Source organism: Mustelus asterias, chromosome 2, assembly GCF_964213995.1.
Source record: "Mustelus asterias chromosome 2, sMusAst1.hap1.1, whole genome shotgun sequence".
In the NCBI taxonomy this organism is placed as follows: Eukaryota; Metazoa; Chordata; class Chondrichthyes; order Carcharhiniformes; family Triakidae; genus Mustelus; species Mustelus asterias.
This window is the reverse complement of record NC_135802.1, coordinates 94,081,632-94,108,022: the sequence shown is the minus strand read 5'-3', so window position 1 is coordinate 94,108,022 and position 26,391 is coordinate 94,081,632. Positions and strand designations below refer to the sequence as shown.

Below are 26,391 nucleotides of genomic sequence, written 5' to 3'. Positions count from 1 at the left end.
ATCTTTCTGGTAGTGTGGTGACCAGAATTGAACACTATATTCCAAGTGCGGCCAAACTAAGGTTCTATAAAGCTGCGACATGACTTGAACATGACTTACTGGGTTTTTCCAGCAGTTTTTGCTTTTATTTCAGATCTCCAGCATCTGCAGTATTTTGCTTTTATGAAAAAAAAACTTTCACTGCAATAAAGTTACTGTTAAAATCCTCTAGTCGCCACACTCCGGCACCTGTTCGGGTACACTGAGGGAGAATTTAGCACGGTCACTGCATATAACCAGCACGTCTTTCGGACTATGGGAGGAAACCGAAGCACCCGGAGGAAACCCACGCAGACCAAACACAGACAGCAAGTTGAGATTTGTGGTATAAAACATGACAATAAAAGCAGAGTGTTTCTAAAAGTGCCTTCTTTACTTCAAAGTTCATCAGGAAAATCAGTAAGGTCACAGGATGTATCATTATAAAAAAAATGTGATACTATATTTGATTTAGAATTTAATCTTGTATTTCAAGTTAGGAAAGCCAAGACTGCTTAGCTGTTTATTCATGGAAAATAATCGGCTTCTTTCTTTTTAACCATTTGTAACTTGATCAAATCCTTCTGATTTGGTAAGACTACCCATTGCTGTTAACAACCACAGTCAAATGTCTACCACATCTTACTGAATAATAGTTCTCTAATAACAAGTATTTACTCACTGCTAAACACCATCACTTTGCTTATTGAAAACTCCAAGTTAATTTTATGCTTATTTGAAATTACCTTTTCAATCAACAAATTGCCGAATTCCTGCAGGAGAACTATGATGCGAATCGGAATGCAATAATATTTGGAGTGGCTCCAGATGAGGCAGATGGTATGAAAGAGTGCTGGAATTAAGACAAGAATCTCCACAAGTTCACTCTCTTGCATAATTTTAATATGGGACAGCAGTGGTCTGAGATGGAGGTCGATGTCTTGGACTTCCACCAGCGCTTAACAAAATTACAACATCAAAAATTCACATTAATACATGACCCTGATGCATGGGGGAAAAGAAATCACTCCAATAAAGGTTCAAACAAAATGTCAAAATACATATTTTGCAAGATATTGAATAAATGCGTCTACTGAATTGTCTTTTGCATTTTTCAGTGCCTTCACTAAAGCTTTTATTTGAAGGCTCTGACCTGTGCTAAGCCGTGGTATTTTTACCCATAGCTTTGGGCTGAAGTTAGATTGTGCAGTCCAAACATGTTTCCCTGGACGGATCAATACTTTTCAGTCAGCTCTACCAATGGGACATTTTTCTTTACCTCCTAGCAAATCCTGTTCAGTCACATTTACTCAAATAATTAGAAAAACAAGACGGCAAATTTCAAATGTATCACTGAGGTGAGATTTATACTGAGTATTTCCCTTAAAAATGAGGCTGCTCATGTATGTCTATCCGCTTGTGTCCCCATGTGCCAGGGGCAGAAAAAAAGAAAAGGAATAATGCTCTGTTGCTTTTAGTTCTGCTTTCTTTAGATTTCTTCTTTTTGAAAGTATATTAAACCAACAGCAGAGAAGGGTTAAAAAAAAGGGGAATAAAAGAGAGATTGGGGCCAAAGAATACAGAGAATGAAGTTTATTGCTTTAATACAAATCACCACCAAACTGTGGGTCATCTAATTTCTAATACCGGTGAGAAAATTAGAAGGGAGTCCAGCAGGATGGGCTACATTCACCTGGTTCCACATTTAATGATCTTATCAGAGTATCACTCGGAATAGCTTCTCTTTCCGCTCCTGCATCTGGTGTCCACCAAGGATCCATCCTTGGCCCCCTATTATTTCCCATCCACATGCTGTCCCTTGGCAACATCATCCAAGAACACTTAGTTTTGACCTGTACACTATCTACCTCACTGCCACTTTTTTAAAAATCCATTCATGGGATTTGGGTGTCTCTGGCAAGGCAAGCATTTGTTGCCCATCCCTAATTGACCTTCAACAGTGTGGCTGCTGGGCCATTTCAGAGGGCAATTAAGACTCAACCACATTGCTGTGGATCTGGAGTCAAATGTAGGTCAGGCCGGGTAAGGATGGCAGATTTCCTTCTCTAAAGCACACTAGTAAACCAGATGAGTTTTTCCCGACAATCGTCAATGCTTCCATGGTCGTTATTAGACTTTTAATTCCAAATTTGTTTTTTGCTGAATTCAAATTTCACCATCTGCCATGGTGGGATTTGAACCCGGGTCCCCAGAGCATTACCCTGAGCTTCTGGATTACGAGTCCAATGACAATAATGTTAAGCTGAAACACAAAGTAAGTAACAGACATTCACTGGTTCATTCCCCACGGCAATACGTTGACAAATCAAAGCCAAACTGCCTGCTTTAAATTTCAAACACTGCTTGGCAGTTAACTGTCAGTCACCATAAGCAGGTGCATTCTCCATGGCAATGCCTCTTCAAATCTGAGTCTACTTGCCAACCAATCAGCACTCTCATACAGTATAAATTATTGATTTTCCCTACGTTATATTATTGCAATTGCCTTGATTGAGTGCAAGATGAAAGGCTTCAACAAAAATACTGTTTTTCCAGCAATGCTCAAATTCTGTACTACCAAATGACTATTGGGAATACCGAATTAATTGTCTTTGGTCCCTGCTACAAACTGCATTCCTGGGTTACAGATTTCATCTCCCTGGCAAATTTCCTAGGCCGAACCAGACTGCTCGCAGCCAGGGTTCAACTGAGCTTCCTACCACGTTTCTTCCCATTACCATGATTGCATAGTTCCACCTACATAACGTCACCTGACTGCACCACTGCCTCAGCTCATCTGCTGCTCAAACTCTCATCCCTTCTTGTTACCTCTAGACTTAATGACCCAAGCACACTCCTGACCAGTCTCTCAGCTTTGATTAATTGCACCTTTCCTCGTTATATTGTACCTTAACACGATTCATCTCCCACTCAAAAGAAAAAAGCAGATGTATATGGAGGGGAATCAAAAATAGCTAACGGGAAGAACTAGTAATGTTGAGAAATAGAAACAGAAATAGAAGACAAGACTGAAGAAATCCAAGGCAGAAAAGTGGGAATCCATTTCTCCAATTCACTGCATGCAATATCATAGGAAATCAAATAACAGTGTACTAATTTTCAAATATGCTTCAACTTTGTCACGGGAACAAATTGGTGAATCATTGTAGGCACCCATAAATGTTAGGAATTATGAATATTGTAGGCCCATGATGAATATGCCTAATCCATAAAATAAGTCACCTGCTATTGACGCCTGTGACTAATTTTTGTAACACCATTTGTTTTGTAAAGTGTAGTTATCACTATATTTATCATGATATATAAATTGAAATGAACATTAGACCCTTGTATATATTTCATATAACAGGCCGAATTGGCAGAATAAGTTGCAGCATCACAAGCAAGTTTGATGTAGCTCAGTTCACATTCATTGTTTTGTCTAGAGTGTTGCAAACAGGTAGTCAACGGGTTTTAATCTTCTGTAGACAGTAGGGTAGCAATCAGATTTATCTGGTACTAACTACTGATCATATTTGCACAAGAAAATATTCCACAAATGTTACTTGCAAAATGTAAGAACAGTACCTACCACCTACAACATCTTGTAAACTTTGTTTGAAAGTGGGAAAATAGCTGCTTTCTGTTGCTTCTAGAATTTTGGCCATTTTCCGAACAACTGGGGTCTGAAACTGGAAGAAGAAGAATGCGGTAGGTTAAATTAAGATGAATTTCCTGCACATATTAATAAACAATCGTGACAACAGAAGCTATAAACTTTCTCCAATTTATGATGCTGACTAAAAGTTCAAAGTAAAGAAAGAATCGAGAAGTACTCTGGCATACCAGCTTTTACTCCACTTACTTGTTCATGAATGCACAGCAAGTTGTCTTTCCTTGCCTTCCAGAAATCCAATTCCGTCTTTGGACCTGGATTTAACCCTTGCAGCAATGGTTCAGAAGAATCCTTCTTCAGTACATCCCGAATTTGGTGAGTCCATTTGATTACCATGGATTCAATTGGATGAACTATTAACCGGTCATAATGATCAAGCCTAAAGTGCACAAAGCAGGATTGAGACAGAAATGTCCAAATAATTTATCTTCTATTCAATGATATTATGAATTGAAACCGCACCTTAACCAATAAAAGGGAATCCAAAATAGCACAGAGTGATTAAACACATACTGTCTTGGCTATGTTAATTATTTATTTGATTTTTCTCATTCTGCCTATCTTTGCATGTTTACATCACTTCTGCCATTCAATCATTTTCTGTTTTGCACTTGAGCGCTTTGCCAGCCATCCACTCTTTTTCCTGTGTTTGTGCTATCTTCCCATCCCTCTTGTTCCGATCCTTTTTAAATGCTGTTCATCACCAATATCTTTCAGCTCTGACAGAGCGAAAGCCTGAAATATTAGCTTGTTTGTTCTCTTCACAGATACTGCCTGACCTGCTGACTGTTTCCAGAATTCTCTGTTTTGGTTACTGTTGTCTGCTAACAGTCAGCAATTGAATTTCATAACTTCCAGTAGCCTTACAAATTTTCTGATGTTCTACGTTTATTACACAATAACCTTTGACACTTGGTGACTGAGAAATTAACCTCTGGAAAATATTCTTCTTTAGCCAGAAGGCCAAATTTCTTAAATAGCTCCCAACTCCAAACGAAACAACAGAATCAAGGGGAGAACAGGAATTTGGGTGACACAGTGGTTAACACTGCTGCCTCACAGCACCGGGGACCCAGGTTCCAGACTTGGGTCACTGTCTGTGTGGGGTCTACACATTCTCCCCATGTCTATGTGGGTTTCCTCCTGGTGCTCTGGTTTCCTCCCACAGTCCAAAGATGAGTAGGTTAGCTGGATTGGCCATGTTAAATTGCCCTTAGCACCAGGGGGATCTGCAGGGTAAATATGTGGGGTTACGGGGATGGGGGCTGGGTGAAGTTTTTGTTGATACAGGCTCGATGGGCCAAAAGGCCTCCTTCTGCACTGTAGGAATTCTATGATTCTATGAATAGAAGAAAACATATTCAGATAGATAAAGTTAAAAAGGGAGAAAATGGTTAGAATCATTTACAGTAAGAGAAATGTAGAAGTAAAATTAAAGTAGTATAAATGGAAAGAAAAAAGATGACAAAAGTATTTAACTTGTTTTTTAATTAAAATTGAAGTTCTTTTTTGTAGATTAGCAATACAGTATTACAATAATAAATATATGGGCTTGTGTGTGATTTTATTACGTTTCTTAATGTTAGCTTACGTTTCAATAATAGTGTTAGTGTATAGGCGACTAAACAAGATAGTTTTTTGCACCTGACAGCAACCAATGGCTAATCATTAAGGGAATGCATTTCTGGAAAGACGCAGGGGAAGCAAAGTTAATGAGCAAGGAAAACTACATGGGAAAAAAGAACATGGTCCTGATTTTACTGTCAGCAATGAGGGGACATCTCTCGCCAGTGACCTCCAAGAAAACTGCCCACAAAGATCTAGTGACCTCTGTGGTGCTGATTTTCCAACATTAGTTTGAATCTGGCGCCAAGTCAAGGGAATCATCAAGTGTCCAGCACCGATGACATCTACAAGCAAAGGAAACAGTCAATCACACTGACGTCTTCTCAGCTGGTTTTCTATCTGGACATGTTTCAGTGTTCAATTTATAAAACAGCTATATACATTCACATAATGTGTACAGCTGTTGATGCCAATCAGTACTTTTCAGTCACCAGATGAATTTGTTGCAGTATTTTTGTGTACTTACATTTGATAAGTTGGCTCATTTGGCAGTCTTCTCACCTAAATCAGAAGGTTGCAGGATTAAGCTGCACTGGCGGTCATAATTTGGGCAGACATTTTGGTCAATTGCTGAGGCAATGCTGCATTGCTCTTGGGGATAATGCTAAATTGCAAGCTTGGGTGGAGGTTAAAGATCTCATAGTACTATCTGAGGAGGTCCTGGCCACCAACCAAACAGTAACTACTTTATTGCTGTTTGTGGGCTATTATTGCATTCCAAATGGCTGCCAATAAAAACAATGATTGTACCTCAAAAATGATTCGCTGCCTGCATTTTGAGATGTGATATAAATAAATGACTTTATTTTCAGAATCAGAAGTAATGAAGATGGCTGAAAGCAACAGAAAGCTTCCTAAAAGAGGATAATGTTCAAAGACGCAATGGAGGAGGTTGGGGGACTGACTTTAATTACACAATTACATTTGCCTGGATTGGATCCTGGATATTCTGTTAAATATTCTGTCGGCGATGTATTTTACGTTCAGTTTTTCTCTGCACAAACCCATAAAACTGTGCTGAAGTATAAAGTGCACAGAACCATGCTGTTGTAAATAAAAATCTATATTCTTTCCGAAAAAAATCAGACACCATGCGGCACAGATACATGGAGGGTTTCTTACCTAACACTTCTTTTAAGTGTTGATGAAGGAGGTAATTGAATACGAGATAATATAAAGGGCAAAATATTTCAATTTTTCTTCTAAGTGCTGGCGTGAAAGCTGGCGCGCAGCTCCCTGGCTGCACAGGCGACTTATCTCACCAGATACTGCAGCACTTTAGAGAGAATAAATGCTGCAAGCTTCTCTGACGCAGTCACACTGGTGGGGCAGGGCCTGCGTTGGCAATGCTGCCTCCACAGAGATGGATGCCCCGATCAGCATTTTTAAAAAATGCTTCCACCACCCACCCCTCACCCACATGCCTCACCGCCCCCCCCTCACCACGGAGAAGGAGAACTGCCCCCGCACTCCCCAATGGAGCTCCCCACACAGCTAGGGGGCAATGCCAGGACACTGCCTGGACATATTCCTGTCCCCCAGTGGCTATACTTGGCTCAGCACCCTGGCAAGCCCCCCTTGACTGCATCACCTTTTTAAATACCTGCTGTAAACCTTTCTGATGTAACGTCACGTCGGCAAGGAGGGAATTCTAAATGTGAGGCAAACATATGGTGGGGAAGGCTTTTAATTATATTATTCAATTATACTTATTGATATTATTAAAATATTTTAAAATGAACCTCATGACATCACCGACGAGGGACAGGGTAAATCGGACAATGAGATCTCACCAGCGAGGATCTTGTTTTCTGATTCTCGTGAGATTTTGCGCCCACATTGCTGTTTGCGCTAATGGCAAACCCAGGCGCAAAATCCCTCCCAAAGTGTGTGCAACATGTAATCTAAATGAGAGGAACATGCTGCTGATCTGTTCAACCAAAAACAAACTTTGCATCTAGGCTGCATTTGCTGATGTTGTATTTGCGAGGGTACCATCCCTACACAGGCAGTTGCAATGCTTGTGACATCACAGACAGCAAGGTATCAGAAAGCTGTCTGCAAAATGGTGGCAGGGAGCAAACAAAGAGGAAAGAAGATTCTTTTCACTGCTCTCTCTGCTACTCGCTCCACCCTCCTGCTCCCTGCTCCCAGTCCTGTTGATCACCACCCACTGCCACTCCCTCTCACTTGAGGGAGAAAGGGATGGAGGGAATGGGAGGAAACCAGAAGTTGGAGAGAGAGCTGCAGAGTGGGTGGCAGGGAATGGCCAAAAGGGCCAAAGAGAGCAGGAAGGGGTAGATGACAGGGGATGAACGGCATGGAAGTGGGAGCAGAAACACAACAGTGATGGCAGTGACGTGAGAAACCACACTTGTGCTGGCAGAGTGGGCGCCATGTTCCTGTTCGGTGGTAGGACTTGGAGCTTAATATAAGTAATTCAGCCAGTATGAAGCAATGAATATGCAGTGCTTCAAAACATGCTAAGCATTCTGATTTAAATGCACCCTAGATTGCATTGGCTGTAAAAAAAAGATTGGCTTGTACAGACAAAACCACACACTCTCTATTATGCAATATGTAGCATTATGCACAAAGTAATCTGGATCAGTTAGCCGTAGGGCAAACATTAAATGCTACTACCATTGAAGCATAGATACTAATTAATATAAATTCCACACAGAGCTACCGGTCTCTCTAACTGACAAACATACATCACTCTGGCAGACATTATACTTGGGTAGAGTATTACAGGGCAGTTTCAGCAAGTGAAATCAAACTGAAGGAATAACAGCAGATTTTGCTATGTTGCAGATCCTTGCGTAGTCTCCGTTTCAAAACAATAAAGTAACTCAAAAGTCTAGCTATTCTCAACGGCATCATATTTGGACTTGGGACAATGCCCATGAAGCTACTTTTATAGGTGTAATCAAATATTCATGAGTGTTCCATGAGGCTGCTCGCAACTACCTAGCAGAGCAAAGATTTCACTGAAGAATCTTTGACATGGGACATAAATCTTAATTGAGACAAGTCACCAATAGTGAATCTTTCATGAATAAATAAACTGCCAATAATAAATACTTTCAAAAGCACAGAGAAACAACCAGATTATTTGATATAATTAGAACGGTTAATGAAAAGAACAAACCCCACACGCATGATATCTTTCTCACCAGCGAGACAGCTGGGAGGGTCTTGAGGAGATGTAATCAATTGATGGCCAAGTGTTCAATAGTAACAGTTTCTAACATTCAGGTGATCTTTGTCTTTAACATTCATTAGGCAGTCCACCTAGACGGATGTGAACGCTTGCCTGTGAAGAGTTATCAGTGCATGAGGCACAAAGGGGCTAATTTTGAATTTCACCACCAGATCAGTAACGTGGCAGATCAAATCACCCAGACATTGTCGACAATGGATCAAAATTGGATGAGTTCTACAATGGGCAGACAAACCACTCCGCCACATTACCACACAGCTAGTGAAGCTCAAAATTACCTCAGCGTGTATTGCGTGTCCACACAGTATCATTGATCAGCTTTTAAAAATTACTGATTTAAATCGGACGGCGCATTCTAAAGTAATTAACTGAAAGACATGCCACTTTCAATTGTGTGTATGAACAGCATTAACACCTGCATTTATTACACGTATTTAACTTTTTCACCTTACTTGTTCCCATTCCCCTGTTTCTGACTGTTGCCTCCTATTCTGGCTGCGATGCTTGGTATCGGCAGGAGGGTCCGTCCCATCGCTTGACCTTTCACGACATAAACCTTGTTTCTAATATTTTCCACATGACGGTCTACATCTTGCGAAATAAACTGCGGCCAGGTTCTGTGGCTCCTCTTGTTTGAAAGAACAGGCACCAATACCTAAAGAAAACGTCAGGAGAACATTCATTGGTTTAACTGTATTGCATGACTGATAAGCGCTATAATTGTGAAATAATAACGACATGTAACCAAACCTGGAAACGTATCAAAACATTACAGCTTAAAAATAACAGCGTTGGTGTTTTTTGTCATTTTGAGCACAAAACCCTTTCAGAAGTTACTTTGATCATTTGTCCTTTCTTATCGATGGCCAAGGTTTAAATCTTGTTGGGCCATCTCAGCAAGAGCCTGATTTGATGTCTGGATCTCTGCTCAGTTCAGTGATTTTAAATAGGAGATTGCTAATTTTTAAAATATTGTTGCAAGATTTAAAATTATACTTTCAGGCCTCAGCGAGATAGTGAGGAGAAAAGTAACCACAGAGGATTTCTGTTCCGGGTCATGTCCATTGACCACAACTGGCGAGTCTGTGCATGGCTTACAGCTGACAATCAGAGTTTGTGAGATTCTGGAGGACCACCACAAGTAACGGTCACCACCTTCAGAACGGCACGACAAGGGGAGAATATCGGAACAAAAGCTGGCAAAACATGGGCCAGAATTTTCCAGCCAATCCTGCTGGCAGGATCATCTGGTCCCACCAATGGCAAAGCCTCGCCACAGGTTTCCTGGCAGCAGGGATGCATACAACAGGAAACCCTTTTGACTGCGGCATCCTGCCACTGCAAAACATGCCGCAGGAGGCACGCAAAATCCCACTCAGGATTTCATTATATATCAAGGCCAATTCAGCAACCCTATGGAAAGAGCCCCAGACTGGTTTGTGCACAGGTACATTGGTGTACACAGAAATACCGTATAGTATCATGTAGAAGCAAGTCATTCAGTCACAGTCTGAGCCAGCTCTTTTGAAAAAACGATTACTTTCATTTCCCCCACACTTTCTCCATATCCTTACACTTTTTCACCTTCAATTATTTATCCAATTTCTTATCCACCATCCTGTCAGGCAGAGCTTTGCAAATCCTAATTACTCTATGCCACCACCATGACTGCCTATTTCCATAATATCATCAGAATGTGCCCTTGCATATCTGCTCCTGAAGGCCTCATTAGTGTGCGCCAGCTTTGGCTCAGCTGGTGATACGGTCACCTCTGAGTCAGGAGGTTATGGGTTTGGGTCCCACTTCAGATACTTGAGCGCATATATCTAGGTTAGCACTCCATTATAGTATTGCGGGAGTGCTGGACAGTCAGAGGTGCCATCTTCTGGATGGCAAAACTGAGTTCCCTCTCAGGGAACATAAAAATCACTATTTTAAATAAGAGCAGAGAAGTTGTGCTGAGTGCTCTGGTCAGTACTCATCCTTCAATTAACATCACAACAGATGATCTGGTCATTAATATATTACTGTTTGAGGGAGTTTGCCGACCACAAATTAACTGTCATACTTCCTCCATAATAATAGTGATTACACTTCATAAACACTCCACTGATCTAAAGCTCTCCAGATTTTCCTGTCTCACCTGTGGCAATGCTCGCTGGTGTCATGGACTGAAAATCCCGCTCTACTTACCCCACAATACTGAAGACATACTCTACTACCTGCTTAACACATATTTATTAGTACTACATCTAAACATGTTACTGTAGGCATATTGCTCCTAGGCATGGGATTCTAACATCTTTCCCGAGAGAGAGAGACAAAGAGAGAGAGAGAGAGCAAGAATAGAGCAAGAGAAATTCCCAAGAAGGGGATTAATTCTGCTAAAGTTTCTCAAGTCTTTTCCTTGAAAATTTTCACTATGAACAACGTGATTGGATATCAATCCACAATATGAGATAAATCTTGGCTTTGTGGGACAGTGTGACTTCACTGGAAACTGCAGGACAATATGAAATGGGCTGTTGATTCATCATCATAAATTTTACAGTAATGCACAAAGTCAGGATTTAACCAATGTGTCTGCATGGGTACAGTTTGCAGATATGGTTTCTAACATGGAGCCTTGAGAAAATTACTCCTACAGTGTATATAATAAAACCTATTGATGTTGCCACTACATCGTGAGCACACACAGATATCTAGCGAGCACAGTTATTGACATTGGCATCTCAACCGTGACCATCATGAGGTTTTACGTTATCAAATGTACAGATCGCTTCTTTGTGTACAAGTTTTCTCCACAATATTTCGTTGGAAGGACAAACAAGTAGCCACAAAACAGTTTACTTGGTTGTATTGGTGATGGTTACTCGTTAACTCCATGGTTACTGGTGCATAAAACAAAACAGATGAAACGAACAAGGCTCTTGCTGTGCTTTGTACATAACAGAAAACCAGTAGCTGAATCTGGCCCAGGTGAAGAAACAACATGTTACAATCGTGTTTGGCATAGGAGAATGAGATTTTCTTTAACCACCCCCACACACTAACTTAAATAACTAAAACATAGAACAGAAAACAAGCTTTATCACAGTTATCCCAAAGGGGGGGGGGGGGGGGGGGGGGGGGGGGAGGGGGGTGAGAAGAGACTTTTTATTTTCTTCCATAACATGCAAGAAAATTGGCATTTTCGTCTTGATGCTTCTAATCAAATTAACATACAATAAAATGTTCCATTTTTGTGTAAATCTTTCACCAGTAAAACCTGATTGCACTGGAAAGCTGCACTTTGCAATGACTTGCATAACCCAAAGGTATATTTTTACCTTTCTATAATACTATATAGCAATGCAAAAATGTGGTTACATTCATTAATAAGGCTAAGAAATGATGAAGTGACGTGGAGAATGCTGCAACTTCCTGGGTAAGCAGAGTCAGAGCAGCCAGCATAAGGGGAAGGGGAGCTGCACTCGGGCATCCAAGGGACAGCCACTGTTTCCTTGCTATTTTCAACTGCTTGATGCCCAGTAGAATTAAAATTGCCTTTTCCTCTCGCTTCTCTTTTTTTTCCTTCCTATTTCTCTGCGACTGTCACACCCTCTCCACGGCATCTCAGGTTTTGTCTCCTGGAAACTCTCTGACAGATATGCAAAAGCAGAAATTCTGCTGCGTTTGTTTTTGGATGCCTCACCCATCAGCAACTTGCATTGTTTGACTGCTCACCCACGGAACGCAAGCGGGCATTGGGAGAGTCCAAAAAGCCTGGGGTTTTGGGCCTTGGCACTTACTGTCATGGAGAAAGCACGACAGTACGAGTCTTCTTGTGTTCTAATGTGGAATAAGTGCCTGGGTAAGATCATGGGGGCCTGCAGTCTCATTGAGGGACTTCAGAGTGTGATTGTGGATGGGAGAGCTAGGAGCTCAAAGAATGAACTCGGAGGTCTCCACATCGGGACCAGGAGTGATCAGTTGAATACTAAACTTTTTCTCATTCTGGGCTGTCTGGCATTGGTTTTCCCGTGCACACAGGTCTGCTACAACAGGTAATCGCGATGCAGACATAGGCCGGAATTTTACTGGCACGCCCACCCTGATTCCAGGGGGTGGGCGAGGCTCGAAGAATGGCATTCTCGGTTGGTCTCGGTCGGGATTGTGCAAACCTCGGGCAGACGTGCAGGTAAAATTCCGCGCATAGTGTCCCAGGTGTTTATGCATCTGTCATTATTAGCTCATCACAATGATCTTGATGATGCACTGACACTGACTGGCTCAAAGTGCAAGTCAGGTCCTATATAGACATATAGAAAAATGAAACGTTTACCAGCACAGAAGGCCACTCATCCTGTTTTATCCATGTTGGCTGAAAAAGAATTATCCAGTCTAATCAAACCTACCAGCTATTGATCTGTAGACCATGAGGTTATACTACTTCAAGTGCAATCTGAGTTTTTTTTAAATGCATTGAGGGTTTCTGCCTCCAAATGTCTATGTACACAACATCAACCACATCATCCTCAACAACCCCTCCATTGCTTCATCCAAGAATTCAATCAGGCTAGTCAAATTTGATTTGCCTTTAAGAAACCCACGCTGGCTTTCATTTATTAGTCCATGCTTTTCTAAATGCCAATTAATTTTATAGAATCCTACAGTGCAGAAGGAGGCCATTTAGCCCATCAAATCTGCACCAACCACAATCCCACCTAGGCCCTATCCCCATAACACCATGCATTTACCCTAGCTAGTCCCCCTGGCACCAAGGGAGAATTTAGCATGGCCAATCCACCTAACCCGCACATCTTTGGACTGTGAGAGGAAACCGGAGCACCCGGAGGAAACCCACACAGACACGGGGAGAATGTGCAGACTCCCCACAGACAGTGACCCAAGACGGGAATTGAACCCGGGTCCCTGGCGCTGTGAGGCAGCAGTGCTAACCACTGTGCCACTGTACAGGTTTATTGTCTGTAAGAGTTTAATTGCCACCAACGTTAAGCTGAATTTACTCCACTGTGGAAACGCAGTCACTGATAACAATGATAGTTGGCTGCTTCCTCCTTTCCATAGGGAAAGTGATGACGATACCATTGCCTCTTGCAAATGCTGCTCCAGTTTGCTGCTAGGTCCACCTATTGACAGCAGAATGACTGATGCAGCAGATATCTTTTGTAGTGGCTTGGAAAGATGCTGTCTTTCACAAGTAGCGGTCATTAGTACTTCTACGGGGAAAACAATCTCTGACATAGAAGTCAGTCTCCTGATTAGCTTGGAGCAGATGGTATATTTCTGTGACAGCTCCCCGTGCACACAGGTCTGCTGTGACAGGATGGTCTTTAGGTAACAGCCAGTGAAGATATGGTGCCTCAGGTGTTTATGCATCTGCCTTTGCTTGCCCATCATAAATTCATCTTCATCATCAAAATGATCCATTGCAAGTGGAATCTCTGCCGAATTCCCACCCTTCACATTGTTTCAGCTATAAGCAACATTATAGTCTTGTAATCTAACAAGTCAGTAGATCAAATCAATCTGAATGAATGCACAGGAAAATGCAGCAAAAACTGAACAAATTATTCAAAAAGATGCAACTGCAGTACAGTGTCAAATATGCTTCAATAAAAATGTAAAATGGCTTCAGACTTTTTTTTTAAAAAGTATCTTGGATAAGTTTAAATATTCAGTCTTTGCAGATATTGATATGACTGATTAAACATTTAAACTGAACTGAAGGAAAAATGTTTTGCACATGTGTGTATTCATATTTGCCTGGAACATGAATGGTCCAGCCAATGTGTTTTATTGGGCACTGCTTGGCTGGAATCCATACAGTCCTGCACAAATGCAGCATCACTTTCATCTTTGCTTCAGTTCATCTTCCTTGCGAGGTTTCACTCTATTCCCCCGGTTTCTTTTTTTCAACCTATGTCTTAGATTGGTTAAACTTAAATCAAATGGTTAGAAAATCACAAGCAGCAGATGCGTATTCCCCAATCTATGCTCATTATGGGCTAGATACTTCATCACTGGCAAAGACATGCACACTCAAAATCTCTCCTCAGTATTAAATCCGGTGGAGGCAGACAGGTATAGTTGTATTCCCAGTCCAGTCCACCCACAAATTTGTTCAGGGTGTGACTAATGCCAGGTAAACAGTGTAGAGTGCAAGTTACATCATGCAGCTGACTGCAGAGTCACAACAAACTATTCTGTGCACTAACAGTGGCACCAGGAGAAAGCAAGCAAAGCTTAAAGAAAATACACAGGATGTAGAAGTCAATTTTTTAAAAATAGTATAGAACACTTCCAAGTCAGTGGAGTGTTTAAAATCATGTTTACTAGTCTCATTCTCAATTTCTGTCTTCCCTTCCTGTGGGCCTGCTAAAACTGCAGCAACGTGCATCAATTAAATCTCTCCCATTTCCTGTACACATGTCTCACACAACAACCTGCCCTGGTCCCCCCATCCAATGCTATAGTTAAGAAAACCCAGCAACGCCTCTACTTTCTCAGAAGACTAAGGAAATTTGGCATGCCCGCTACAACTCCCACCAACTTTTATAGATGCACCATAGAATGCATTCTTTCTGGTTGTATCACAGCATGGTATGGCTCCTGCTCTGCCCAAGACCACAAGGAACCACAAAAGATTGTGAATGTAGCCCAATCCATGACACAAACCAGCCTCCCACCCAATGATACTGTCCACACTTCCTGCTGCCTCGGAAAAGCAGCCAACATAATTAAGAACCCACGCACCCTGAACATACTCTCTTCCACCTCCTTCTGTCAGGAAAAAAGGTGCGAAAGTCTGAGGTCACGTACCAACCGACTCAAGATCAGCTTCTTCCCTGCTGCTGTCAGACTTTTAAATGGACTTACCTTGCATTAAGTTGATCTTTCTCTACACCCTAGCTATGACTGTAACACAACATTCTGCACTCTCTCCTTTCCTTTTCTATGTACTGTATGCTTTGTCTGTATAGCACGCAAAAAACAATCTTTTCGCTGTATACTAATATACGTGACAATAAATCAAATCAAATCAATTTTACCAGGACAAGATGGGCACCTGTCCAAAATAAAAGTTCAATAAAAATATACTTTGGGAAAATAATCAGATTTAGTGAATAACTCCTACCTTATCTATATATACCTCTGTCTCTAACACAGGAAGCTCTTGGGGCCAGTTCGTTAGATATGTTCAAGAGACAGCTGGATGTGGCCCTTGTGGCTGAAGGGATCACAGGGTGTGGAGAGAAAGCGGGAGTGGGAAACTGAAAGTGCATGATCAACCGTGATCATATTGAACGGTGGTGCAAGCTCGAAGGGCTGAATGACCTACTCCTGCCCCTGTTTTCTAGGTTTCTATGTTTCTATATAGTCTAGCAACTGCGAAAATGATGAAAATTTCAGAATGTTGACAACAGAATGGTTGAAACTCTATTACTAGACTGTTCTAACCTCTGTTAGTATGATAATGATCTTCCTTCTTTGGAGCATTGAGGAGGAGGGAATTGTACTAGCAAGTCATTCCACCGAACTTTTCTTTTCTCAACAGCTGAATGAACTCGAGTTTGTAGAAATCTGAAATTATGCAATGTGCTTTCTCTTTCAGTTGATGAGTTACTCATCATATCAAAGATTTAAATAAGGGGAGCATTGTCCCATTGCTAATGGGCACTGTGCTACACGATTGTATCAGAATAAGAAGTGTCCAAGTTCAACCTCAGATCCATGCTGAGTTAGCAGATTTCAGCTGGGAATAATAATGCAAATGCCTCAGGCAGAGGAATACTCCTGCTGACATGCAAAGAATAGGTGCTACAATCCTCTACCTCCCACCAAATTACATAACCTGACAACGCTCACCTACATGATGGATGTGCTCTTCAAAATGGGATTTGGGGAGGGAATCCGCAATTGGATCCAACTGCTCTACACAAACATCAGTTTCGCAGTTTCAATCAATGGATGGGAATCAGAAAGCTTTCAGATCAAATCTGGAGTCAGGCAGAGCTGCCCTCTTTCCTCCGTCCTGTTTGAGTGTTGCATTGAACCCTTTGCTGAGTCCATCAGAAAGGACCCATGCATAAAAGGAGTTACGATCCCAGGCAGCAGAGGCACACAGGTCAAAGCCTCCCTGTACATGGCTGATGCGGCCATCTTCTGCTCGGACGCTTTGTCTGTTTGCAAGGTCCTCAAAGTCTGCGGCCAGTTTGACCTGGCCTCAGGAGCCAAGGTAAACTAGGACAAGAGCAAAGCCATGTTCTTTGGGAACTGGGTTAACTGATCCTTTGTCCCCTTCACCCTCAGACCAGGTTACCTCAAGATGCTGGGGATATGGTTCGGAGCAGCTGAGGCTTGCGCCAAAAATTGGAAGGAGCGCATTGCCAGGGTAAAGCAGAAACTGGGCATGTGGAAGCAATACTCCCTCTCCATCGCCAGAAAAAACCTGGTCATCCGACGTGAGGTACTCTCTGTTCTGATGTATGTAGCGCAGGTCTGGCCCATACCTCCGTCCTGCGCAGCAGCAGTCAGCTGGGCCATCTTCAAATTCATCTGGAGATCCAAGATGGATCATGTCTGGAGGGACACAATGCATAAAACTCTGGAGAAGGGAGGGAAAATGTACCCAACACCGCCCTCATCCTGATGGCCACCTTTGTGTGGAGCTGCATCAAGCTGTGTGTAGATCCTTGGTACGCTGACATCCGGAGCCACCTCTTTTTGAAGTTTACCTATCCCTGGTGTTGAAGGATGGGTCTCGCCACATTGCCATGGTACGCTCCAAGCAGTTGGACTGTACCACAGCACCCGTCCCTCATGGAGAAATGTATTCAAAAACACACCTTTGACCACAAGGTGATCAAGCAGTAGTCAGCGCGTAATGTCCTCGAGGCCCTGATGGAAAAGGAGATGGTGGATTCTATCAGATGGTTCCCTGAGCAGATTCAGTGTCAGCTGGCAGAATGCTTCATCACCAGAACTTACAAACAAGCACCAAGACTTAGCTTGGCTGGTGGTGAGAAGGGCACTCCCCATCAGATCCTTCATGCACACCCGAAGTCTAAGCGCCACCGCACATTGCCCTCGAAGTGGCTGTGGGGGAATGAAATGGTCGCACGTCCCCTTGTGGAATGTGCCTTTGCAAAGAAGGTCTGGAGAGAGATGCAGTGGTATTCGTCGAGGTTCATCCCCAACCAGCTCCGTGACGCAGGATTCTGTTCCCAGTTGATATTTCTCTCGCACACCAAGAGAAGTATCAACTGCTGAGTAGGTCATTAACTCAGTGAAAGATGCTCTTTGGTCTGCCCGAAACCTGCTAGTCTTCCAGTGCAAAGAATTGTCCTCCACCGAGTGTAGCAGACTGGCATATTCCAAGGTCCAGGACCATGGGCTGAGAGATGCTCTCAAGCTTGGAGCAGCCACCACCAAGGCACAATGGGAAAGGCCTTTCAGCCAATATAAACCGAGGAGCTACTAACTAGGAAAAGCCCTCAGACTGTATAACTGTGTGTGTAACTCTGTTAAAGCACCATAAAGTGTAATGTGAAGAATGTACATAGTTTGATAAAGAACTTTGGATTATATTGTAATATATGAAACATTTTTGGACTGAACACTGTCAATTTCAATGTTAGGGAAAATGTAAATATGACTTCTTTACTGTTGTACTGATTGGAAATGCTTCTATAATTTTTTTTCCAACCAGTGGGCTGACGAATGGCAGATGGAATTTAATTTAGATAAATGAAAGGTGATGCATTTTGGTAGATTGAACCAGGGCAAGACTTACTCAGTTAATGGTAAGGCGTTGGGGAGAGTTATAGAACAAAGAGATCTAGGGGTACATATACTCCTTGAAAGTGGAGTCACAGGTGGACAGGGTGGTGAAGAAGGCATTCAGCATGCTTGGTTTCATCGGTCAGAACATTGAATACAGGAGTTGGGATGTCTTGTTGAAGTTGTACAAGACATTGGTAAGGCCACACTTGGAGTACTGTGTACAGTTCTGGTCACCCTATCCTAGAAAGGATATTATTAAACTAGAAAGAGTGCAGAAAAGATTTACTAGGATGCTACCGGGACTTGATGGTTTGAGTTATAAGGAGAAGCTGGAGAGACTGGGACTTTTTTCTCTGGAGCATAGAAGGCTGAGGGGTGATCTGATAGAGGTCTGTAAAATAATGAAGGGCATAGATCAGCTAGATAATCAATATCTTTTCCCAAAGGTTGGGGAATCTAAAACTGGAGGGCATAGGTTTAAGGTGAGAGGGGAGAGATACAGAAAAGTGTCCAGAGGGGCCATTTTTTCACACAGAGGGTGGTGAGTGTCTGGAACAAGCTGCCAGAGGTAATAGTAGAGGCGGGTACAATTTTGTCCTTTAAAAAGCATTTAGACAGTTACATGGGTAAGATGGGTATAGAGAGATATGGGCCAAATGCGGGCAAGTGGGATTAGCTTAGGGATTTTAAAAAAAGGGCGGCATGGACAAGTTGGGCCAAAGGGCCTGTTTCCATGCTGTAAGCCTCTATGACTCTGACTCTAAATGAATAAAATATACCTTTGAAATAAAAGAAATCTGCCAACATTCAATATTCAGACTTAAAATGAAAGGCGAATGACTTGGAAAGTTGAATCACTTCTCCTGGGAGAAGAGGAAGAAATTAATTACCTCCAGAAGTAAGGACACCATTCCTGATGGATCGGATCCTTCCCTCCTCCCTGAAGCTGCTGGGTTTCCTGAGCCATTGGAAACGTCAGTGTCCCATGGTATTAAAATTAAAACTCTGCTAAAATGTGAGGCAAGCAGCCTAATTAAAATATTCAAATTATCATCTCACCTCTGGAAAACAGTTAACATCCCACCCTCAACTTGATTCCATTAAAACTGGAGGTAGGTTAGAGTATCTGTTTTAACCGCACACCCCCAAACCCAAAGTTTGGGGGCTGCAATTCCACCCCCCCTCCCTCCCCAATATATCTGGGGTCTCACCTAGTTTTCAGTCATTCCAGAATAACTGCTAATTTTGCGCATATAAAATTAAAATATTACATTTCATTCTGTTTTTTAAACAATTTTAAGCTTTATAATGCGGGGATTCAATTCTTACCTTATATAGAAACATAGAAAACTACAGCACAAAACAGGCCCTTCGGCCCCACAAGTTGTGCCGAACATATCCCCACCTTTTAAGCCTACCTAATAGAAACATAGAAAACTACAGCACAAAACAGGCCATATGTATTTGGTATGATAATGATCAAAGTATTAGAACAAACATAAGAATGAAACCAACATAAGAATAAACTCATCGCAAGAGTTTGAAATTAGAGCACTTTGGCTTGTTTAATTTATCTGAGAAACCACTCACCTCTTCAACCAATGTGGTTATTTGATTCAGTGGAGTTGCAGACAAGTGTCCAAACAGTAGATCTCTTCTGTAATTCTCTTTTAGAATGGGTCCTCTAATTTTCTTGATTATATAAACAAGTTTACTTTTCAAATTTGAAGGTAACTGAAAATAAATTAAAATGTGTCACTTACATGTACTAATTGTGTTTTACATGCCAGTTGATAAACATAAATATTGTAATGTGCAATTTGCTACACATCTGTGTGCACAACAGCATCACGTGCACTGCAAATGTTGTTGAGAACTGAGCACATTCCTATATCTAGGCTTGGTTTTCTAACATTCTCCTTATTGACCCTGACAAATTAAAACTCATTCACAATACTATAGCCACCTATCATCAGTGCAAAGTTCCGCAATTGCATCTCTCCCGATTTTTTGAGGTGATTTGCACTTGCTCCTCATGCCTCAGTGAACCAGCTTCAAGATCCTCATGCTGCTTTCAAATCCTTTGAGGTGGAGTGACTTCGCCTCACTCCATTGCAGTGCACACAATACTCGATAGGTACAAGTGTTTGCTGATGCTTGCAGTTAAGTTTAATTCACAATTTTTCAGTCCACTGTCCATAGGCAGGAAGAACTGCCGGCAAATAACATTCATGCCACATAAATGTTAGAAAATGACCATCTCCAACAAGAATGTCTAACTGCTTTCCCACCCCTCTCCCCCCCTCCCCCACCCCCAAGCATCAAGTCTAGAGGGGCATCAACAATCCAAAACTTAACTGGACCAGCTACATAAATACTACTAAACAAAGTCAGCGGCTGAGTATTTTGTGGAAGTGACCCACGTCCAGATTAATATTCCTTTTACAATCTTGATGTGGTGCATGGCCATTTTTTCCATGCACAATAGCTTTAAATATTTGGTGTGGCCACAGCCACACACACTAGTTAACTCAGCAGGGCCTGTGCTGTACTTTGCAAGCTTCTATGAGGCCACACACTAACACAACTTATCAGGAACATTTGTCCTTATTCCCCATAGTTTCTCCAACACCTATAAAATAGGAATCAGGAGTATGACTTCTCTCTACTTGTCCCAATGGATGCGGTGAGAGCAGCATTCAGAAGCTCAACCATCCAGGACGAGGCAATCCACTTCATCGGCAATCCATCCACACTTTGAACAAACACTCCCTGCACCATTGTTGAATGGCTGCATTGTCTACTCGCTGCAGGATACACTGCAGTAAATTGCTAAGAGTTATTTAATTTCTCAAGCCTTTGATCTCCTTCAAGAAGGACATGGGCAACAGGTCCATGACAACATGATCACCTCCAAGTCACACACTATCCCAAGTCAAACATATAGTGCTGTTCCTTCACTGACACATGTCAAAAAATTGGAACTCCTTACCCAATATCATTGTGGGAGTACCTTTAGCACATGGACTGCAGCAATTCAAGGCAGCAATATAGGATGACCAATAAATGCTGGTCTTATAGCAACAGCCGAAACTATGCATATAGTGTACGCCTCTATTTAATCCTCTTGAGCAAGAACTGGGAGCAGTGCTGATGAAGAAAGGAAGGAAAGTGCCAAGAGAATAAGGGAGGAAAGGAGTGCCAGTGTAAAGTAGTGGAGGAAACAAGGAGTTGCTGGATGTAGCAGATAGGGAGACAAGAACATCCGCATAAATTGTGCCGACACAAATTGAGGATGGAGAAAAAGACTATCTTCATTAATTGAGGGTGGGTGGTTAGTTGGGTGGGGTGAAGAAAAGTGTGCAACTTCAAGTGGAAAGGGACAGAGAAGAATGCCAACTTGAAGTGGCTGGAGACAGGGACAACAGTGTCTGCATGAAGGAAAGGGGAGGAAAGAAGGAGAAAAGTCCCAACGTAAAAGTAAAGGAGGAAAGGGAAATGAATATCAGCATAAATAAATCAAAAATGAAGAGCGTTTGTGTGAACTAGGACAGGACAGGAGTGCCTCAATTATGATGAATGTATAAGTAGCTGGAACAATCAGATTGAGCAAGAGAGTAATAGTAAAATATACACAAAAGCCCACAATTTCTCAGGAAATAAAATATTCACATTTTCTGCCAAACGTTTTCATTATACAAGTAATAAAATGTTGGATATGCTTGCAGCTTAACTTAAAACAAGTTTGAGCCCCATTGTACTTTTTGTTGAACTACAAGTATATTCAGGAGAGTTTCAGAGCAGTCAAATTCCCATGGTTGTCTCAAGCCTTTTGAAGTTGTTTAACTTTTAATAATTTTTTACAGCCATGAATATTTACAACACTGAAAGAGGCCACATATCCTAATGTGTTTTCAACAGCTCTTTGCTGGAGTAATCCAAAACTAATCTTGCTGCCTTGCTCTCTCTCTGGAGCCAGTGCCGGTGCAGAGCTATACTCAAGGAAACCAGCCCTCGGCAACCAGAAATAAAGGAAGAAAGCAACTTACCTTTGGAAAACAACCCCACATCGAACTCCTCTTCTGATCATCGTCACTCCTGACACCCCCAGTCCAAAACCATACCAGCCTCTCCTCCCAACCTATGATCACAAAGGTCCCAGTTCCAAGTTCCTGATCCCCCACCCCCACCTGTGATCTCCCACATCTACAGCTCCCTCAATCCCCAAAACCCCACCATTTCAGGCTCCATGAAACCAGGGGCACCTCAGATCTTACCATTCAGCAGCAGGAAGCAGTTCCTGTGCCCTCTCCAGTGTGCCCAAATTTCGAGGCCTATGTATTTAATGATCCTTGTATAATGAAGTACCTATTGCTACAAATAATATTGGGCTCCACATGCATGTTAACCAATGCTTTATACATACTTATCATTACTTCTTTACTCTTGCACTCTATGGCCCATTTTATAAAATCCATATTTTCTTTTGCCATTTTAAGGCTTTATCCACCTGCACTCACACTTTGGGAACTATTTAAAAAGCTTCCATTTATATAACATCATTCTGGATGTCGCAAAGCACTTTAAATCCCACTAAGTATTCCTGAATTGTTGTTACTGTTCTGATGTAGGGATGGCAGCAATCACTTCTGGATTTGAATACATCAGTTTCTTTGATCATTTATGCACTGCAGTAACCCTGTTTAACCTTCTCGCCTCGCTCAAACAAAAAATTAATTTATAATTTATCACATTCACTTAACAGTTGAAACAGTAACATTTGGAACATCACAAAATTGTTACAGCGCAGGAGGCGGCCATTTGGTCCATCGTGACTGTAACATGTACCTACATGCATAAAATGGCATTGGTCTATTTTGTTAATAAAAACAACTTTTAATATATGTGGTTAACAGATTAAACAAAGACAGCGTTCCATTTATTTACAAGTTATTTGAAAACAGAAGAGTGTCAAGACTGGCTGCTCTATATTTAAAAAGGGAGATATAATAGAAAATATATTCAGAAACTGAAAATATAGTAAAGAGTAGTTAGCACGGGTTTCAAAGAAGAAGGTCATGTTTAATGAAACTTAAATTCTGTGAAGTATTAACAAAAATGATAGATCATGGTAACATGGTAGACCTAATAAAACTGGACTTCCAAAAGAACCTAAAAAACACAGATTCGACCCATGGCTAAGGTCAGAAGATGTGGGGTCAGAGGACAAGAAGCAGAATGCATAACAAGCAGGATACAAGATAATGCAAAGTAGGGAGTTCAAGGTGGAAAGTGGTATTCAATGCGGAGATCACTGTTGCTCACTGGTTACATTAACTATTGGACATGGGAATTGGAATTACAATTTCAAAATTTGTAGATGGCACCAAATTAGGGGGTGTAGTTAATGCAGAGAAGGACTAAAACAGGGACATTAATAAACTGGCAGATGAGTCATGTACTTGGCAAACAAAAGTAAGCGTGAGGTAGAACATTTCTGTATGGAGAATAATGGCTGCATACTGCTTGGAAAATAACTGTCTACGCAGGGTAGAGAAACAGAGGGAGCTGGGCGTACAGATATTATACTCCAGGAAGCAAATTGCTGAAAGATAGAACTAGAGCCCATCTTTACACACTTCAATAGATATTTACAGAACGACACACAACCCAACATCCAAAGTTTCAGGCTTCATCCATTCCGAGGAATTCAAGTGAACCACCAGTTAATGCTCAGCATCTGCATAAATTAAACACTAAATACAATTAACAATAGATACATAAATCACTAAAGTAGCAGCACAGATTAATAAAACAAATAAACCTTTGGTGTACATTTCCAGGGAGATAGGTAGAACTGAAAAAAAAATCACAAAGTTAAACTTGCACAGAACCTTGATTGAACCACACTTACTGCACTGTGAATAATTCTGGGGTCCATATTATTAAAAAAAAGAGACAGAGGTATTGAAAAAATATGCAAAATTTACTAGAATACCAAATCCCAAAGATTATACCTTTCCAGATTGGAACCCTTTTCTCTAGGAAAAAAACTGAGAGGTGACAAGATTATGAAAGGGTTTGACTGGATGACAAGAGAAATTTTCACTTGAAAGCACGATTGGAACCAGGGGCTATAAATGAGATAGCCACTAATAAACGTAATTCTGGAGAAAATTGTACCCAAAAAGTGGTTAGAATGTGAAACATGCTGCACAAAGGAATAGGTGAATAACATAGATGCTATTGAAAGGGAAGCTAGATAAACAAAAAGGGTGAAAGGGTTGGACGAATATGCTGATGGCCTTTATAAGGAGGGTGAAGGAGGAGGCTCGTGTGGCACATAAAAACTAGTATAAGGCTTGTTAGGTCGAATGGCCTGTTTCTGTACTGTAAATAAATATAATGCAGCATTAAACCAGCAACATTCAAATTCTCGATTAGAAGTTTTAAAGAAACTTGCTGCACAAGACTAATTTTCTTCAAATACTATTTTAATGACGTTAGAACACTCAGCTCTTTTTAAAAAGGAAAATGCAACTTTTTTTTCCCGAACAGGATTTATGTCCATCATCTATTTTACTGTACTCCATTCTTATTTGGGAAAACTTGTGTTTTTCGTGGAATTTTAGAACACATGCAAGTTTTTTTTTACATTGCAACACTGTTAACCCAGATGAAAGAGGTAACTTGTTGTTCAGAAAGGATTCATTGACTTTGTTCTGTGCTTTTCCTGGGTCCTCGGGGGAAGGGATGTTAAAAACACAACCTGTTGCAACAGTTAATCTTCAGGAACTGATGTGGAGAAAGCGGGGCAGTGGAAGCACGGATTGTTCTTACCTCCCAGGAGGCTGCTAGGAGCCCAGAGGCGCTGACAAACCACACCAGCAGATACTCTCTTTCAAGAAAATCTGACAAGAGTGTTTGATTCTCTTTGCTGGCGATGAATTTGACCCATTTGTCAGCTCGGAGTCTCAATGAGAAGACAATCCAGTCTGCGATGTACTGCACCCTCTCGTCGTCTGCGAAACTTTCAGCATGGTTTTCTTCATCCTCCTCAGCCATCTCCTTCACTTTGATTTTTTAGCACTTCGACTTCCAACAAAAACGTATATGTATCTTTTCAATTGAGCTCAACTTTTATTTCCACTGCGCACCCGATTCATTCAGTGTTGAAGCTCCGCTTTTTTGCAGACTCGCTCTGAGCCGGACTCTGCTATGGACTGGTTTCCTTGGGAATGGGAAAGAAATGTAGCCTTTCTCTCCTTCCCCTCTCTTCCCCCGTTTCCGCCAGTGAACAATTCCACTTCAGGTCGATTCTTCAGTCACAGAGCCTCCCCGGAACGAACCAACACCACCCGGGGGGTGGTGGGCGCCGGGAACAAGTGTTACATTTGTATCAGTTTATATCAATGTGAGTGAAACTGCACGCCAATGTGACAGGCTCATAGATATAAATTAACTGAACAATATCTCCATTTTCAAAAACAAAATCAGGAAAGATGCTACAGTGAAATGAACAGAAAAGTGCAGCACCTGAGCATACAACGAACCCACAAGAGTAAATAGCAAACCTGCATGCATTGGAGAGACTCCACTCAAGGAAAGCAATGTATACAATCTAATATGTTGTGTGGACGATGACGAATTACTTGCTTAACTTGGGCGGGGGTTGATGGAGTGGGGCCATGGCTCAGACCTCTGACCCACCATAATGTTTCAGTGTCATGTATGCAGCACAGAAGGGTGAAAAGTAATTCTTCAAGTATTCGGTTTAACAAGTTTTAAACTTTTATAAAGTTATCAAAAAATAAAACATGACTTGCCATTACAAGCACTAGCTTGACAGTACCATACCTTCTAAATTTCTAACAAAAGGGTGGCACGGTAGCACAGTGGTTAGCACTGCTGCTTCACAGCTCCAGGGTCCTGGGTTCAATTCCTGGCTTGAGCCACTGTCTGTGTGGAGTTTGCAAATTCTCCTTGTGTCTGCGTGGGTTTCCTCCGGGTGCTCCGGTTTCCTCCCACTGTCCAAAGATGTGTGGGTTAGGTTGATTGA

General features: G+C 41.7%; 1 protein-coding gene across 1 annotated transcript in view; it reads right to left on the bottom strand.

The window, feature by feature from the left end:
• Window positions 1-25,397, bottom strand: part of LOC144503618 (dynein axonemal heavy chain 11-like) — a 383,758-nt gene extending 358,361 nt beyond the window's left edge. The window contains exons 1-6 of the mRNA XM_078228239.1: window positions 25,173-25,397; window positions 19,923-20,066; window positions 8,996-9,198; window positions 3,884-4,073; window positions 3,611-3,710; window positions 765-976 (exon numbers count right to left, since the gene is read on the bottom strand). Of these exons, the coding sequence (XP_078084365.1) occupies window positions 765-976; window positions 3,611-3,710; window positions 3,884-4,073; window positions 8,996-9,198; window positions 19,923-20,066; window positions 25,173-25,397 (1,074 nt within the window). The remainder of the gene's footprint in view (window positions 1-764; window positions 977-3,610; window positions 3,711-3,883; window positions 4,074-8,995; window positions 9,199-19,922; window positions 20,067-25,172) is intronic.
• Window positions 25,398-26,391: the final 994 nt, after the last annotated feature.